Source organism: Scyliorhinus torazame, chromosome 4, assembly GCF_047496885.1.
Source record: "Scyliorhinus torazame isolate Kashiwa2021f chromosome 4, sScyTor2.1, whole genome shotgun sequence".
NCBI classification, from domain to species: Eukaryota; Metazoa; Chordata; class Chondrichthyes; order Carcharhiniformes; family Scyliorhinidae; genus Scyliorhinus; species Scyliorhinus torazame.
Genome location: NC_092710.1, coordinates 122,895,679 through 122,912,423, shown reverse-complemented (window position 1 = coordinate 122,912,423; position 16,745 = coordinate 122,895,679). Strand labels below are relative to the sequence as shown.

Here is a 16,745-nt window from a genome sequence, read left to right as displayed (position 1 = left end):
ACCCTGGAGGGCCTTGATGACTGTGGTTGTGGTCATGTCCGGGCAGGGGATGGCGAATGGGAACCGGGAGTACTCGTCAATCACGTTCAGGAAGTACGTGTTGCGGTCGGTGGAGGGGAGGGGGCCTTTGAAATCCATGCTGAGGCGTTCAAAGGGACGGGAAGCCTTTATCAGATGTGCTCTCTCTGGCCGGTAGAAGTGCGGTTTGCACCCCGCGCAGATTTGGCAGTCCCTGGTGACTGTCCTGACCTCCTCGATGGAGTAGGGCAGGTTGCGGGTCTTGATGAAATGAAAGAAACGAGTGACCCCCGGGTGGCAGAGGTCCTCGTGGAGGGCTCGGAGGTGGTCCACTTGTGCGGTGGCACAAGTGCCGCGGGACAGGGCATCAGGAGGCTCGTTTAGCTTCCCGGGACGGTACAAGATCTAGCCAATGGTAGACTCCTAGGTCTAGCCAATGGTCATCCACCTCGCAGGTACTGCAATACCTGGTATTACCACAGGGCTGTTCCAAATTGTGTCAGGCTGTGGATTTAGCCCAAAAAGGGAGAGAGTAGGCAGTGCACTGCCAGGATCTTTGAATCCATACCAAACAGAGAAGGAAAAATGGGGCGGGGGAGGGAAAAACATTTAAAATTCCGTGTCGGTATGTGGGAACAGGAAGCAGCACAGGGGAGGGAATAAGAGGCCACATAATTGAAATTGATGCCAATCAGGCTCGCAAGTGAAAATGTTTCCTGTTTTTGGGGATTCTGGTCATGCGACTGTGCACACCCGTTTGAGTCCCAGTGTAAAGGTGAGAATTCTGCTTTTGTGTTGACTGAGTGCAATGGGCAGAATGGATGAGAGTGGTCACCTACTGAAGATATCTTTGAAGCACCATTCAGTTGCTGTCAAAAGATCTTGGGCTTTCTGTTAACTGATACAGAACAGCTGCTGACCTTATGTAAAAGAGCGACACAAGACAGCGGGCCGCTGAGCAACTTGAGTTGAATTCTGAATAACATTAAGCTGAGCTTCACACAAGTTGCTCAAATGGTATTGAACCAAGTTCAGTAAAACTATTGAAAGAGGAAACCTAGCTTTATTTCCACAAATAGTTTTATCATTGACGTCAACGCTCTCCGTGTTTTGAGGTGCCATCATTCAGGCGAGATACCAACTGAAATTCTGACGTAATTTAATACCCTTCACCCTGTGGCAGGATTGGTGGCAGGGGGGCTTTTTAATCTGGCGAGAGGGTAGCAGGTGGGCAATCCACCACCTTCCCGCATCCATCCCGGTTATGTTGATGACCAGGGCTGCGGCGTCTAGCAGAAAGTCCACCATTGCTGGTTGAATTCCAATATCCATTGTTTGCAGGGGGTGAAAGTCTAACATGTTAGCATGGTGCCTACCCCCGTGCCCAGCCAGGTCCACCGGGCTACATGGTGGCCCCGGTTGGCACTTAGAGCTCTGCTCCCCAATGTCCCCCCCCACCATCTCTGAACCACTGGCCCCGTTGGTGACCAGCACCATGGGGGCCTCTGGCCCTGGCAGCCAGAGGTACCATCCGTGGCCCCACTCGGTGCCCCCGTAGGAGCTAAAGTGAGCGTTCCCCTGGATGAGCTGCCTGATGCCCCGCTGGTGGGTAGCGGCCGGTTGGGTGGTGGGGGTTATCGCGGAGGTGGGGGTGGGGGCTGGAGTGTGGGGAGTGGGAGAGTTGGGGCTGAAGGGTGGGGGTTGAGCGGGCACCCATACAGCTGGTGTCACTCTGCAGAACCAGGGGACAAGGTGGGTGGTCAGTGGGTGCGCAGCAAGGTGGCTACCTTGCACGTTGCGGCAATGGCAGTCCATTCTTGGGCACCGTCCCAGTCCCGTGGGTGGTCACCCTGGCCCCATGGCCCTTCCCGCATCCCGACCCCGCCGGCCCCCACTTTCGGCCCTGGGGGACCCCACCCCCCACCCTAGCCAGACCAATCAGTGTCAGGATTGGCAGCCCATGACTGCGCCTCTCTGTGTCCTATCTGTCCCTCATCAGCCACGACGCCGGTTTCTCGACTTTTAAAAACACAAGTGAACCTTGTCATCGGGAATTCAGCCCATCAGAGGCAGTGAATCATGGAGGCCTCCGGAGAATACCTGGGTCGGGCCCGCTAATGGTCCAGCAAACGTAGTTTACTATACGTGCATTCCAGAATGCATTGACGCTGCATTGAAAAAGAGCAGAACACTTTTGTGTTCTCGCCAGGGTCCCAGGTTCGATTCCCTGCTGGGTCACTGTCTGTGCGGAGTCTGCACGTTCTCCCCATGTCTGCGTGGGTTTCCTCCGGGTGCTCCGGTTTCCTCCCACAGTCCAAAGACGTGCAGGTTAGGTGGATTGGCCATGATAAATTGCCCTTAGTGACCAAAAAGGTTAGGAGGGGTTATTGGGTTACGGGGGTAGGGTGGAAGTGAGGGCTTAAGTGGGTCGGTGCAGACTCAATGGGCCAAATGGCCTCTTTCTGCACTGTATGTTCTATGTACTTCCCCAGTCCTTTGCCCAATGTTCATCTCTCAATTAACATGACTTGCAAAAAGATTATCTGCTAATTTACCGCATTGCTATTTGCCAAATTGCTATTTGAAGTGACTACACTTCAAAAGAATTTCATTTTGACTGTGGAATCCTGAGGTTATGCGGGATTCTTTCTCCTTCCTCTCCTTAAATTTTCAAAAGCTCAACAGGCACCCTTTTACAAGATCATGAAGGAATTCGTAATATCGTTCAAGCCTAGTCAATCTCCTGTGGCTTTGCTTAGGATTGGCCAGGGAAAATGCCAAGTCTTTTAACTGTGCTTATTTTAACTATCCAAGAGGTTGTGGTGGAAAATCTGCAGCATGCAAAAATAACAGATGTACCTGCTATTTATTAGTGGTAATGGCACCACTGTGGAAGAGAGTAAGGGTGGAATCCATCACCATTGCAGTCTTACCCATTTGGCTGGCTTTTTCAGCCAGCAGTGAAGCAACTGAACTTGTCACTGACCTTGAAGAAAACTTTCCATGGAGGCCTAGCAATCACTATTGAACGGTTTTCCCTTTCCTAACCTCTGTTTGAATCTGGTGCCAAGTCAAACGGATCTCCAGGGATCTAGCAGTAATAATATCATAAAGTAGGTAAGCAACCAACCGCACTGAAGTATTCTCATAGCCAGAAAACCAGAAAGTAAAAACTCTAAATCCCGTCACTTTTGATTTTACATTTTGCGGAGGGTACACTAAATTATTGTGAAGGCTGAAATATCATGAACAAAGTTTAATGAAAAACGTTGTTTGGTTAAATGTGGAACTTCTCATCATACTGGAGGAATTTGACATTCCAGAAATATAGAAGAATCCATAGAATCCCTACAGTGCAGAAGGAGGCCATTTGGTCCATCAAGTCTGCACCGGCCTTGGAAAGAGCACCCTTCTTAAGCCTATAACTCCACCCTATCCCTGCAACCCCGCCAATCCTTTTTGGACACTAAAAGGCAAATTAGCACTGCCAATCCACCTAACCTGCACATCTTTGGACTGTGGGAGGAAACCAGAGCAGACACGGGGAGAAAGTGTAAACTCCACACAGACAGTCACCCAAGGCCGGTTTTGAACACGGGTTCCTGAAGCTGTGAGGCAGCTAACCAATGTGCCACCAATGCCGCCCATATGACCTTAGCACCTGGTGAAAAACCCAGTTACAGTTCATTCAACAAGGTTTAACCTTTTCAAGTGATGTTACTGCATGATTAATAGTGTAGGAGTGGAGGTTTTCAACAGTTCAATGATTTTTACTGATTGCAGCCTGGCATATCTCAACAACACGCCCGCTGGAGAATCACAGAATCACTGATAGCAATTTTGTATTTTCCCATTTAACTCCATATGTACGGACTCAGGAAGTAGCCAGTAGTTTCAGAGGAGGCAAAGATGGTGAACACTGACAGTTTTGATGTCAATACCATCACAAATGCTAGGCCGTTCTTTCAATGGACTACTGTCATAAACATGATGATGCAAAAAATGTGAGCATTTCAATGTATTGTCTTGATGACGATGGGCTTTGTCGATTGGAGAACTTTGTATGACATGAGCTCTTCCCTCCTTCCACTGCTTTGGTGGAACTTCAAGGACTTTGCAAGAAACATGCTCTTCATGCAAAATACACACGAGTGTCAAGTGAGCACTATCAACGAAAAACCAGAACCTGACCTCGCTTTAAAGTCCACACAAACATTTCTAATACAGGCAACTGTAAAATGATCAAGAACAGAAAACTTGGTTCCCTGTTAAATGCAGGGACTATGAGCCAATTTATAGGGCGGCACAGGAGCACAGTGGTTAGCACTGTTGCTTCACAGCTCCAAGGTCCCAGGATGGATTCGCGACTTGGGTCACTGTCTGTGCGGAGTCTGCAAGTTGTCCTCGTGTCTGCGTGGGTTTCCTCCGGGTGCTCCGGCTTTCTCCCACAGTCCAAAGATGTGCAGGTTAGCTGGATTGGCCATGGTAAATTGCCCTTAGTGTCCAAAAAAAGATTAGGTTGGGTTACGGGGATAGGGTGGAGGTGTGGGCTTAAGTAGGGTGCTCTTTCCAAGGGCCAGTGCAGACCTGATGGGCCGAATGGCCTCCTTCTGCACTGTAATTCTATGATATAGAACCCCTCTATTGTTCCTCTTGTAAAAATCAGCTGGCTCAGCATAGAATGAATCCACGATCTTCCCCGTTTAAGTAGCTAAGCTATCTACAGGCTAAATTAATTGACCTGTCGTGTCAATCCTTGGAGTAATAATAATTGTAGTTGGTATAAGAATCAAGCAGTTAGTTTTTTATTAATTTAGAATATCCAATTCATTTTTTCCAATTAAGGGACAATTTAGCTTGTCCAATCCACCTACCCTGCACATCTTTGGGTTGTGGGGGCGAAACCCACGCAAACACGGGGAGAACGTGCAAACTCCACACGGACAGTGACCCAGAGCCGGGATCAAACCTGGGACCTCAGTGCTGTGAGGCAGCAGGGCTAACCCACTGCGCCACCGTGCTGCCACAGCAGTTAGCATGTTGATCAACCCTGTAAAGAGAGGTGACCGAAAGCTTGGTCACAGAGATGGATCTTGAGTGCAGTAGTGTCTTAGGGGAAGAGAGCATGGGGACGAGGTGGACGGTTTTAGGGAGGGAACTTGCCATCCATTTTTAACTTTGCCATTTACATGTAACTTTCAAGCTGTATTGAATGGAATTTAGCCTGGAGTGTGAGCCTGGATATAGACTATCCTGGACACCAGCTGCCGTTAGGATTAGCACTATGAGTCATGCATCATGATTTGTGCTGATGAAATAAGCTTACAGCAAATGTCTCAATTCAAATAACGGGGAGAGCCAGACGTATTTTATTACATGAAGCATAGTTCTTTCAATGCTACTGATTATTTTTTGCAAGTTTTAACTGAAAACTGAAAATTCAAATTGTGCACAATTTCCTGCATTTTAGAACAGGTGATTATAAAGTCTAGAACTGTTCAGGATTAGAAACATTCATTGAATAAACTATTTTTGAAACTGAAGCACAAAAGCACAGGTAAAGAGTTCAAGGGATCAAATAATATATAAAAATAAATATTTAATGTAAATATAATAAAAATGGTGGCACAGTGGTTAGCACTGCTGCCTCATAGCACCAGAGACCCGGGTTCGAATGCGGCCTTGGGCGATTGTTTGAGTGGCGTCTGCACGTTCTCCCCGTGTCTGCGTGGGTTTCCTCTCGGGTGCTCTGGTTTCCTCCCACAGTTCAAAGATGTGCAGGTTAGGTGGGTAGGCCATGTTAAATTGCCCCTTGTTATCCAAATGTTAGGTGGGGTTACAGATTTGCGGGGTAGTGAGCAACATCAAAGACCCTCTGTTAAAAGGGTTGGTGCCGACTCGATGGGCTGAATGGCCTCCTGCACTGTAGAGATTCTATGAATATTTGGCTGTGGACGACACTGGGAGGCAAAATGATTCATCTTGGAGCACTTTAAACATCTTTTCCCTAGTGCAGGACATTTCCCTTTTAAATGGGCGGTGCCACAGTGGTAGCACGTCATGACGTCCGTGACGTCACGCGGCGGCAGCGATCGCGCATGTGCGACTCACTCTTCTGGCTGGGGTCGGTACTTTACATAACAGGATCTTGCGTGATCACGTTTCTCCTGACTGCGCGCATGCACAGACATGGTGTAATGGGCGCCAGCGTCTGGAAAAGAAGGCCTGTGAGGAGAGGCCACCATTTTGACATCTTCCATGTCGTGGAGTACTTTCTCCATGTTTTTTTTCTCAAGAAGCTCCAGGTACTGCTGTTTTTTTTTGTTCTTGCTGTGAGCATTTTGCTATGGTAGTTTTTAAAGTTAAATCATTTATTTTGCTGCATTAATGATTCCCTTAAATTTTCATCTGAGAGACCATAGATCAATTGATCCCTGATGATGGAGTCTGTTACATCAGCATAGTTACAACCTTGTGCTAGCAATCGGAGATCTGTGATAAAATTAGAGAGTCTCCCCGTTCTTTTGGAATCTGTTACGAAGGTTAAATCGTTCCATGATTTCATTTGACTGTGATTTATAGTGTTCATCAAATTTTGCCATTATCAGTTGAAAGCTAGTTTTATCTTCATTGTCACCATATGTAAAAGAGTTATAAATGTCTACAGCTTGCCGGCCTGCCGTTGAGAGTAATATCCCAATCTTTCTCTCGTTGGGGGCTGCATTTAGGGCAGTAGCCACCGTGTATATTTGAAGCTGCTGTTGATACATTTTCCAGTTACTATTTAAATTACCGGTAGTTTTCAGTAACTCTGGAAGTGGCGTGTGGTCCATCGCTTCGGTAGGTTGTTTGGAATCAAAATGCTGCGAAGTCTTCCACAGTCAAGGGGCGGGCCCGTTATACTTTTGCTGCTTGTTTTGGTTCTTTCTGGTCTCTAACCTAATCTATCTAGTACTGTCCGATTAAAGCCAATCTGGTACCATGTTTTGTTACCTGCAAGGCATGTAATCTGTGCTACTCAACTCAGTTACAGTGGAAGCTTTGGAAGAAGGCTCGAAGTCGTCCAGAAGTTTTATGGAAGCTTTATTGAGCAACACAACTTAAATAACTGTGTGAGCTCTTACTTTAAGAACTGTACTAGTAGAAAGGTTACAACTATTCTATACACTACAACTAGGCCTGACCACACTAGCAGCCCTGAGCTAAATCTCTGCCTCAGTTCTCCTCATAGTCTAATCGACACCACAGCCCAGAGGGCTGCTTGCTTCCCCCTTTTATACACACCAGTGCTGCCCCCCTAGTGGTCTTTCCATTACTCATCAGCCCCTTCTGTACATACCCATGTAAAGATCACTGAAGCAATGTCTCCCGTAAGACAGTAGAATTAACACAATTAAGGCTAGCAGTTGAGAGTAGAGTATAGCAAACTGTATGGAGGAAGAAAATTAATGGATGTGGGTCTATAGAGTTTATTAAAGTGGAGGGAATGGGTTTAGGGTGTGCATGTAAGTAATTGTTGTGTAATCATAACGTAAAGAGGCTGAATGGCAAGTCGCTACAGATTCCCTTTCTAATAATTAATATGAGTAAAACTGGTAGATGCACACATTATCACCTGAGAAACTAACTATGGGTCTGAGAGACTGTAAGATGGCAAAATGTTTATCATGGAGAGATAAAATAAGGGGATGATTTTTTTTCTGTTCTTTTCAAAAATTTGACATAGGTGGCACGGTCGCACAGTGGTTAGCACTGTTGCTTCACAGCTCCAGGGTCCCAGGTTCGATTACCTGCTTGGGTCACTGTCTGTGTCTGCGTGGGTTTCATCCGGGTGCTCCAGTTTCCTTCCACAAGTCCCGAAAGATGTGCTGTTAGGCAATTTGGACATTCTGAATTCTCCCTCCATGTACCCACAGAGGTGCCAGAATGTGGCGACTCGGGGCTTTTCACAGTAACTTCATTGCAGTGTTAACGTGTGACAATAAAGATTATTATCATTAAACTGCTGATTTTTATGTTAAATGACTAATTGTTTGATTATTTATTTCTTCTCTAGGTATAAGACTGCAACTTGCCATGCTCATGAAGTAACATCATCTCACTGCATTCAAAAGGGCTTCTTTTATTGTAAATTTGTATTTTTTCAACTCTAATATTTTATGGAAACTGTAGTGTGTGGGCATGCAACACCATCTGAAGCAAAGTTCCCTGATGTTTTTTTGTATATTGAAACCTTTCAACATATGCATCTGAGTTGTCACTTATGCACAATGTAATCATTCAATATTGTCGGTTGTCAATAATCAGTCCCATGTTTCTGTAAGTCCAGTAATCGATATGCAGTTGAGACATTTTTGCTTCTGTACCTGCCGATTAGTCCCAACGGAGGCCGTTTTGTACACCTGCCACATATTCCCAATGCTTTTGATCTTTTCCAACCAGGCTCAAAGACGTTTTGGAAAAGATAAGTTAATTTTCATGCCAACTCATCCGTAAAGCCATCTCCAGATGGATTTTACATCATATTCTATGTATGAATGTATGGAGTTGAGGATGCTTTTTGGAAAAATAAAGAATGTCAAATTTTATTGATACTATTTTAAAACAAGCTATCTTGAGCTTCAAATTTATTTTTTTTAAACGCATTTTATTCAAACTTGTATCAAAGTAGTTACAGCAAATAAACACCCCGGGAAACATTCTTCCCAACAATCAACTATACAGTTTGTACAGATTTTTCTCCTTTTTCACCCTGCCCCCTGCAACGAACAGCTGCTCAAACAGTCACAAACATCCCCCACCTTTTCTCGAACTCCCCTGCTGAGCCCCTTCGGTCTCTTCAAAGAGCGTAAAATCCCACATCCTGTGACTGCTGAAGCCAATCTGACACGACTGTGGGCAAAATTGTACCGCCTGGCAAAGTTGGACCATTCCTGGCTGGCGAAGCAGGGGCCATTGTCCGACATAACCGTGAGTGGGATGCCGTGTCGAGCAAATGTTTCTTTACATGCACGAATGACGGCAGATAAGGTGATGTCGTGCAACCATATCACCTCCGGGTAATTCAAAAAGTAGTCCACGATCAGGCCATAGTCTCTACCCAGCGCGTGGAACAGGTCGATGCCCACCTTGGTCCATGGTGACGTCACCAACTCATGGAGTTGCAGGGTCTCACGTGGTTGGGCCGGCTGGAAGCGCTGACAAGTGGGGCAGTTGAGCACTGTGTTGGCTATGTCCTCATTAATGCCGGGCCAGGACACTGCCTCTCCGGCCTGTCGGCGGCACTTTTCCACGCCAAGATGGCCCTCGTGTAGTTGTTCCAGGACAAGTTGGCGCATGCTATGCGGGATGACAATGCGGTCCAGTTTTAGAAGAACCCCATCTACTACCGCCAGATCATCTCTGACATTATAGAACTGAGGGCATTGGCCCTTGAGCCACCCGTCCGTTAGGTGGTGCATGACACGCTGTAGCAAGGGGTCAGCCGCCGTCTTGCGGCGAATTTGGACGAGGCATTCATCCGTGGAAGGTAGATTGGAGGCCGCGAATGCCCCATGGGCGTCAACCTGGCAGACAAATCCCTTTGGGTCACATGGAGTGTTGACTGCCCTGGCGAGAGCGTCAGCAATGATGAGCTCTTTGCCTGGGGTGTATACCAGCTGGAAGTTATATCGCCGGAGCTTGAGAAGAATACGCTGGAGGCGAGGCGTCATATCGTTCAATTCTTTCTGTATTATATTGACCAGCGGGCGATGGTCGGTCTCGACGGTGAATTGAGGAAGTCCGTAGACATAATCGTGAAACTTAACCGCACCGGTCAGAAGACCTAGGCACTTTTTTCTATCTGCGCGTAGCGCTGCTCCGTGAGGGTCATCGCACGTGACGCATATCATGAGGCCTTATCACGTTGAAGGAGCACTGCCCCAATGCCGGATTTACTTCCATCAGTCGAAATGTTGGTCTCCTTTGCTGGATCAAAGAAAGCTAAGACCGGGGCCGTGGTCAGTTTTGCTTTGAGTTCTCTCCATTGGCGCTCGTGGGCAGGGAGCCATTGGAAGTCTGTCGTCTTCCTGACCAGGTTCCTGAGAGCCGTGGTATGAGAGGCGAGGTTAGCGATAAATTTCCCTAAAACATTGACCATGCCCAGAAATCGGAGGACCGCCTTCTTGTCCTCTGGTGTTTTCATAGCTGTAATGGCAGCTACCTTGTCTGCATCCGGCTGCACACCCAATTGGGAGATATGGTCCCCGAGGAACTTGAGTTCCGTCTGACCAAAAGAGCATTTGGCCCGGTTGAGGCGGAGGCCATGCTCATGTATACGTCTGAATATGCGCTGGAGGCGACTAACATGCTCCTGCGGGTTGGTGGACCAAATGATTATGCCATCGACATTGACGCGAATACCTTCAATGCCTTCCATCATTTGTTCCATAATCCTATGGAACACTTCTGATGCCGATATGATCCCGAACGGCATCCTGTTGTAACAATATCTGCCAAAGGGGGTATTAAATGTGCAAGGTTTCCTGCTGGATTTATCGAGCTGGATTTGCCAGAATCCTTTTGAGGCATTGAGTTTGGTGAAGAGCTTGGCGCGAGCCATCTCACATGTGAGCTCTTCGCGCTTGGGAATTGGATAATGCTCCCTCATGATATTGCGATTTAGATCCTTGGGATCAATGCAAATTCTCAATTCGCCGGAAGGCTATTTTACACATACCATGGAACTGACCCAGTCGGTCAGTTCCGTGACTTTGGAAATCACTCCTTGATTCTGGAGGTCCTGCAGCTGCTGCTTGAGGCGGTCCTTAAGGGGCGCTGGGACCCTGCGAGGTGCGTGCACCACAGGCGTGGCATTCGGTTTTAATAAAATCTTGCAGGTGTACGGGAGCGTGCCCATGCCCTCGAAGACTTTGTGGTACTGGTTGATAATGGCGTCGAGCTGCGCCCTGAAGTCGGTGTCCTGAAAGGCAGGCGCGTCAGCAGGAGAGAGAGAGTGAACTCTCTGAACTAGGTTCAACAGCTTGCATGCCTGTACTCCAAGCAGGGAGGCTTTCGAGGAGCCCACGATTTCAAAGGGAAGGATGGCTTTGCGTGACTTGTGCGTCACTTAGAGCTGACACGAGCCGCTGGCAGCAATGGCATTGCCATTATAATCAAATAACTGGCAAGCTGATGGGAGGATGGCTGGTTTGACACAAAGGCTTTGGAGGTCAGACCGCGCAATGAGATTGGCGGAGGCATCAGTGTCCAGGCGGAATCGTATTTGGGACCGGTTGACCGTAAGGGTGGCACACCACTCATTGTCTGGATCAATGCTGTATACCGATAGAGGCTGGATTCTTTGCTTCTGGAACAGCCTGTTTTTTGTAACAATACTGATTCGAAAAGGTGCCTTCGGGTCATCGGTGTCAATATCGGGTAGTAGGTCCACATCGGACCCGGTGACCGTGGGATCTATGGCCCGGACATTCCTGTGAGGCTGGCCGGAGCAATACGAATTGGCAGGCCGAGCTGATCTGCATAAAGCAGCATAGTGTCCAAGTTTGCCATATCTCAGGCATTGTCGGGATTTGGCAGGGCATTGCCACTTTAAATGGGCGGAGCCATAATTGCCGCACGTTGTAGCGTCAGTATGTTCGCTGCGCCACCGCGCATGCGTGGTGCGGGCCTGCACAGAACGTTCGTCGTCGCCGTCCCCTCGTTCGGTGCGCACAAGCGCGGGAGTCCGCGAAAAGCACGCGAAATGACCCCCCTCATCCAGGCTGAGGCCCTGGAGTTGCTCGATTGCTTGGACCCGTTCTGCCTCGTGGGGACCTTGCCGCGCTATGTCAGTCGCTTGGATGTGGGAATACCGACTAGTGGTGTGTTCGATGGTCTCGATGGCGGTCACTAGGGTGAGCTGCTTTACCTTGAGGAGCTGCTGGCATAGGGGGTCCGACTGAACACCAAAAATGATTTAGTCAGGCATCATGGAGTCGGAGGTGAGCCCGTAATTACAGGACTGCGCAAGGATGCGGAGGTGGGTGAGAAAGGACTGGAAAGGTTCTCACCATGTGCTGAGTGCATAGACTGATTCGGACAGGCATAGGCCTTTAGTTTAATCTAACATCGTGTTAACCCACAGTGAAAGTATGTTCAACAGTTTCTAACTTAATAAAATAGTGTACTACTTTAAGTGTTGGTGGCCTTTATGTGTTCCACTGATCCAGAGCACCCAGCATATGATACCAGGAGTTGAGGGATATTAGAACTTCGTAGACCTACCTGCAAGTGATCTGCCTCCCACCAGCATACAGTCATCCTGCAAAATGGACAGCGTCTGCCCGCCATCGTTGCTCCGCATCACCGGTAACCTGGGGGCCAACTGGAAGATATTCAAACAACGCTTCCAGCTCGATCTGGAAGCCACAGACCGGGAAGATGCCTCGGACACCAAGAAGATCGGTCTCTTCCTATCCACTGCCGGGGAACATGCCATCCACATTTTCAATTCTCTCACCTTTGCTGATGGTGAAGATAAATCAAAATTCAAGACGGTCCTCCTCAAGTTTGACAGTCACTGCAACATCGAGGTGAATTAAAGTTTTGAGCGCTATGTATTCCAACAGCGTTTGCAGGGTAAGGATGAACCTTTCCAATCCTTTCTCCGCATCCTTGCGCAGTCTTGCAGCTGTTGGAATACATAGCGCTCAAAACTTTCATTCACCTCTATGTTGCAGCGAGTGTCAAACTTGAGGAGGACCGTCTTGAATTTTGATTTATCTTCATCATACAACGCATACAAAGTGGCAAAGAGTTGCTGCATAAGATAAAGATGCATGGCATTAAGGGTAAAGTAGTAGCATGGATAGAGGATTGGTTAATCAACAGAAAACAAAGAGTGGGGATTAATGGGTGTTTCTCTAGTTGGCAATCAGTAGCTAGTGGTGTCCCTCAGGGATCAGTGTTGGGCCCACAATTGTTCACAATTTACATAGATGATTTGGAATTAGGGACCAAGTGCAATGTGTCCAAGTTTGCAGACGACACTAAGATGAGTGGTAAAGCAAAAAGTGCAGAGGATACCGGAAGTCTGCAGAGGGATTTGGATAGTTTAAGTGAATGGGCCAGGGTCTGGCATATGGAATATCACATTGACAAATGTGAGTTTATCCATTTTGGTAGGAATAACAGCAAAAGGGATTATTATTTAAATGATAAAATATAAAACAATGCTGCTGTGCAAAGGGACCTGGGTGTCCTAGTGCATGAGTCACAAAATGTTGGTTTACAGGTACAACAGGTGATTAAGAAGGTGAATGGAGTTTTGTCCTTCATTGCTAGAGGGGTGGAATTTAAGACTAGGGAGGTTATGCTGCAACTGTATAAGGTGTTAGTGAGGCCACACCTGGAGTATTATGTTCAGTTTTGGCCTCCTTACCTGAGAAAAGATGTACTGGCGCTGGAGGGTGAGCAGAGGAGATTCACTAGGTTAATCCTAGAGTTGAGGGGGTTGAATTACGAGGAAAGGTTGAGTAGACTGGGACTGTACTCGTTGGATTTTAGAAGGATGCGGGGGGGGGGGGGGATCTTATAGAAACATATAAAATTATGAAGGGAATCGATAGGATAGATGCGGGCAGGCTGTTTCCACTGGTGGGTGAAAGCAGAAGTAGGGGCATAGCCTTAAAATAAGGGGAAGTAGATTTAGGACTGAGCTTAGGAGGAACTTCGTCACCCAAAGGGTTGTGAATCTATGGGAATTCCCTGCCCAGTGAAGCAGTTGAGGCTCCTTCATTAAACGTTTTCAAGATAAAGATAGATCGTTTTTTTGAAGAATAAAGGAATAAAGGGTTATGGTGTTCGTGCGGGGAAATGGAGCTGAGTCTACAAAAGATCAGCCATGATCTCATTGAATGGCGGAGCAGGCTCGAAGGGCCAGATGGCCTACTCCTGCTCCTAATTCTTATGTCCTTATGTTTTCTCACACACTGGGCATTCTCGTAACATATAAATACTTACACCGTGTAATTCAAAATACATTTTACAGTGACATCTTTTATAGTGTCGTAAAGATCCCTGGGGAGAAGAAGAAAACTAATGAATGAAGCATTTTCATCTGTTTGATACGGTATTTTTTGTAACAACTTCCATAACTTATTATTTCAACCTAGCCCACATTCTAGAATATCAGGTTATATCAGATTTCTTTGGCCAGAGATGACTGTGCCAATAATGATCCGCTTACTGAATGCTGAATACCTATCCAAGACAGGTGTAGCCTTTCCAGGATAACTATCATTTCCATGAATAATTGATTTGGAATCAAGTGTGTTTTCTTTACTACAGTGATATTGCGAAGAGGTGTATTGGGTGGAGACAATTTTATTGTGGGGAAGCCAAATTGATTAGGGACTTGGGCACATCAATTTTGTGATGGGAATGGTCTTTTCCTCAATTTAAAAAGCAGTACATTGCCTTGTGCCAATTCTAAACCTCAGTAATACCATAGCTGGTGGAAATTAAGGTGCCAAGCAGTGTGGTGTTGACTATTTACATCACCTGTACTCTTAGCTATTAGTGGCAGTAGAATTTCAATATGTTACTGAAGCATTGAAAGGATCAATTGATCTTACATCAGGCCAAATTACATTACGGAAGTAGATGTTACGTTATATCAGTTCAGATCGAATCTTTGCAAATCATGAGCAGAATATGTTGCATGCTGGATACAGCCTGAATAATACAGCATCATTAAGTGATCAAGCAATTGTTGTTTCAGGTTTGAATTGCTCTTTAACTCTTTAACTCATAGAATCATAGAATTTACAGTGCAGAAGGAGGGCATTTGGCCCATCGAGTCTGCACTGGCATTTCGGAAAGAGCACCCTACTTAAGCCCACATCTCCACCCTATCCCAGTAACCCCATCTACCCTTTTTTGGACACGAAGGGCAATTTTAGCATGGCCAATCCACCTCACCTGCACATCTTTGGACTGTGGGAGGAACCTGGAGCATCCGGAGGAAACCCACGCAGACACGGGGAGAACGTGGGCAGCACGGAGGCACAAGTGGATAGCACTGTGGCTTCACAGCGCCAGGGTCCCAGATTCGATTACCCGTTGGGTCACTGTCTTTGCGGAGTCTGCACGTTATCCCCGTGTCTGTGTGGGTTTCCTCCGGGTGCTCCGGTTTCCTCCCACAGTCCAAAGTCGTGCAGGTGAGGTGGATTGGCCATGATAAATTACCCTTAGTGACCAAAAAGATTAGGAGGGGTTATTGGGTTACGGGGATAGGCTGGAAGTGAGGGCTTCAGTGGGTCGGTGCAGACTCGATGGGCCGAATGGCCTCCTTCTGCACTGTATGTTCCATGTTCATCTATGTTCTATGTAACGTGCAGACTCCGCACAGACAGTGACCCAAGCTGGGAATTGAACCTGGAGCTGTGAAACGACTGTGCTAACCACTGTGCCAACATGCCACCCATTTGCTACCATGCCGCCCACTTTCTACCTTTTCATTCCTACCTAAGCTGGGATGATAGTGTCACTGGGGTTGATCCCACAACCTATTGCTAGAAGCCCAGTGATTCTAATTTTTGGGAGGTTTTGAATTATTGATACTGAATCAGATAGTGGTCTTGGATACCTGAGATTTCTTCCTTTACCTTTATCAAGCTCAGCATGAAGAGGAGTTAGCCAAGCAATGCCATCAGGAATGGTACAGCCTTCAGATTCTAATATCCTGCAGCTATCACATTAGGCTCCTGTATGTTATTGAACAGCTAAAAACTAAGCATCATAGTCTATGTTTGTGTTAGTGAGTTCCACCCATGTCCTTGGCTCACCTCCCATGGATTCCTTTTGCCACATGATAGCATATACTGTTTCCCCTCGAGCAGTTTTCATTAGTGTCCAGGCTTGTCTTAGATCATTAGTGATTTCCTGACACCCAAATTGAACCAATCGACTGTCACTAAATTAACCCTCCCCAACCTCCTTCCTAGCTTCCATGTTTCAGCCAGAGGGCATTGAGTTAGGCGACCAGGTCCCAAGCCAGGAACTGGGCCCTTATCATCATCAATATATACAACTCATCAATGCACAATGCAATTAAGAATACAATGTTATTTTGATCTCCACCCAGTTACCCACAGGTCCACAATGCCACCAGGAGGTAAACATTTCCAAATTCAATCCTGGGAGATATTTTGTTTGTATTAGTGTTGGCAACATCCAGTTCTGCCTCTCCACTACCTCTATTGACTCCTTCACAGCCTATCTGCTTTCAAGCCTGGCCCTGCATTAGCAATGGGCCCCCTATACAGATGTGGCTTCAAAGTGACTCCAGGAACTGAGCACATATGACATTGTGGTCAGCTGCTGAGGGAGAGCTATATTGTCGGAAGTGCTGCTTTTCGGATTATTCATTCAACCAAGGCTCTACCTGGTCTCTCGGTGATAGCTGTGTTTGAAAAAGACCACTGATTTTTCCTGGTTTATCCCTCAGCAATCATCATTGAAAGATTATCTCTCCATTCATTTTGTTTCGGATTGCCGTGCATAGATTGACTGCCGTATTTATCCAGCTGCAAGTTCTTTCTTTCTTTCCCACACAGCCATAAAGGGGCCATTATGCAGCACCCATTATAAGGAAAATTAAAGTTGCAAACTATGTTCCTGCCTGTTACTGTATAACCTGCAGAGTTCGGGGTGTCTTTGACAAACACTAATTGGAAAGGCTA

General features: G+C 46.8%; 1 protein-coding gene across 8 annotated transcripts in view; it reads left to right on the top strand.

Annotated features, from left to right (window-relative positions):
* The window catches only part of mlip (muscular LMNA-interacting protein), a 354,543-nt gene extending 345,917 nt beyond the window's left edge, over positions 1 to 8,626 (top strand). For all 8 annotated transcript variants that reach the window (XM_072498569.1, XM_072498570.1, XM_072498573.1 and 5 more), the window contains one exon: positions 8,075 to 8,626. In XM_072498569.1, the coding sequence (XP_072354670.1) occupies positions 8,075 to 8,080 (6 nt within the window). In that variant the 3' untranslated portion in view covers positions 8,081 to 8,626. The remainder of the gene's footprint in view (positions 1 to 8,074) is intronic.
* The last annotated feature ends 8,119 nt before the right edge of the window (positions 8,627 to 16,745 follow it).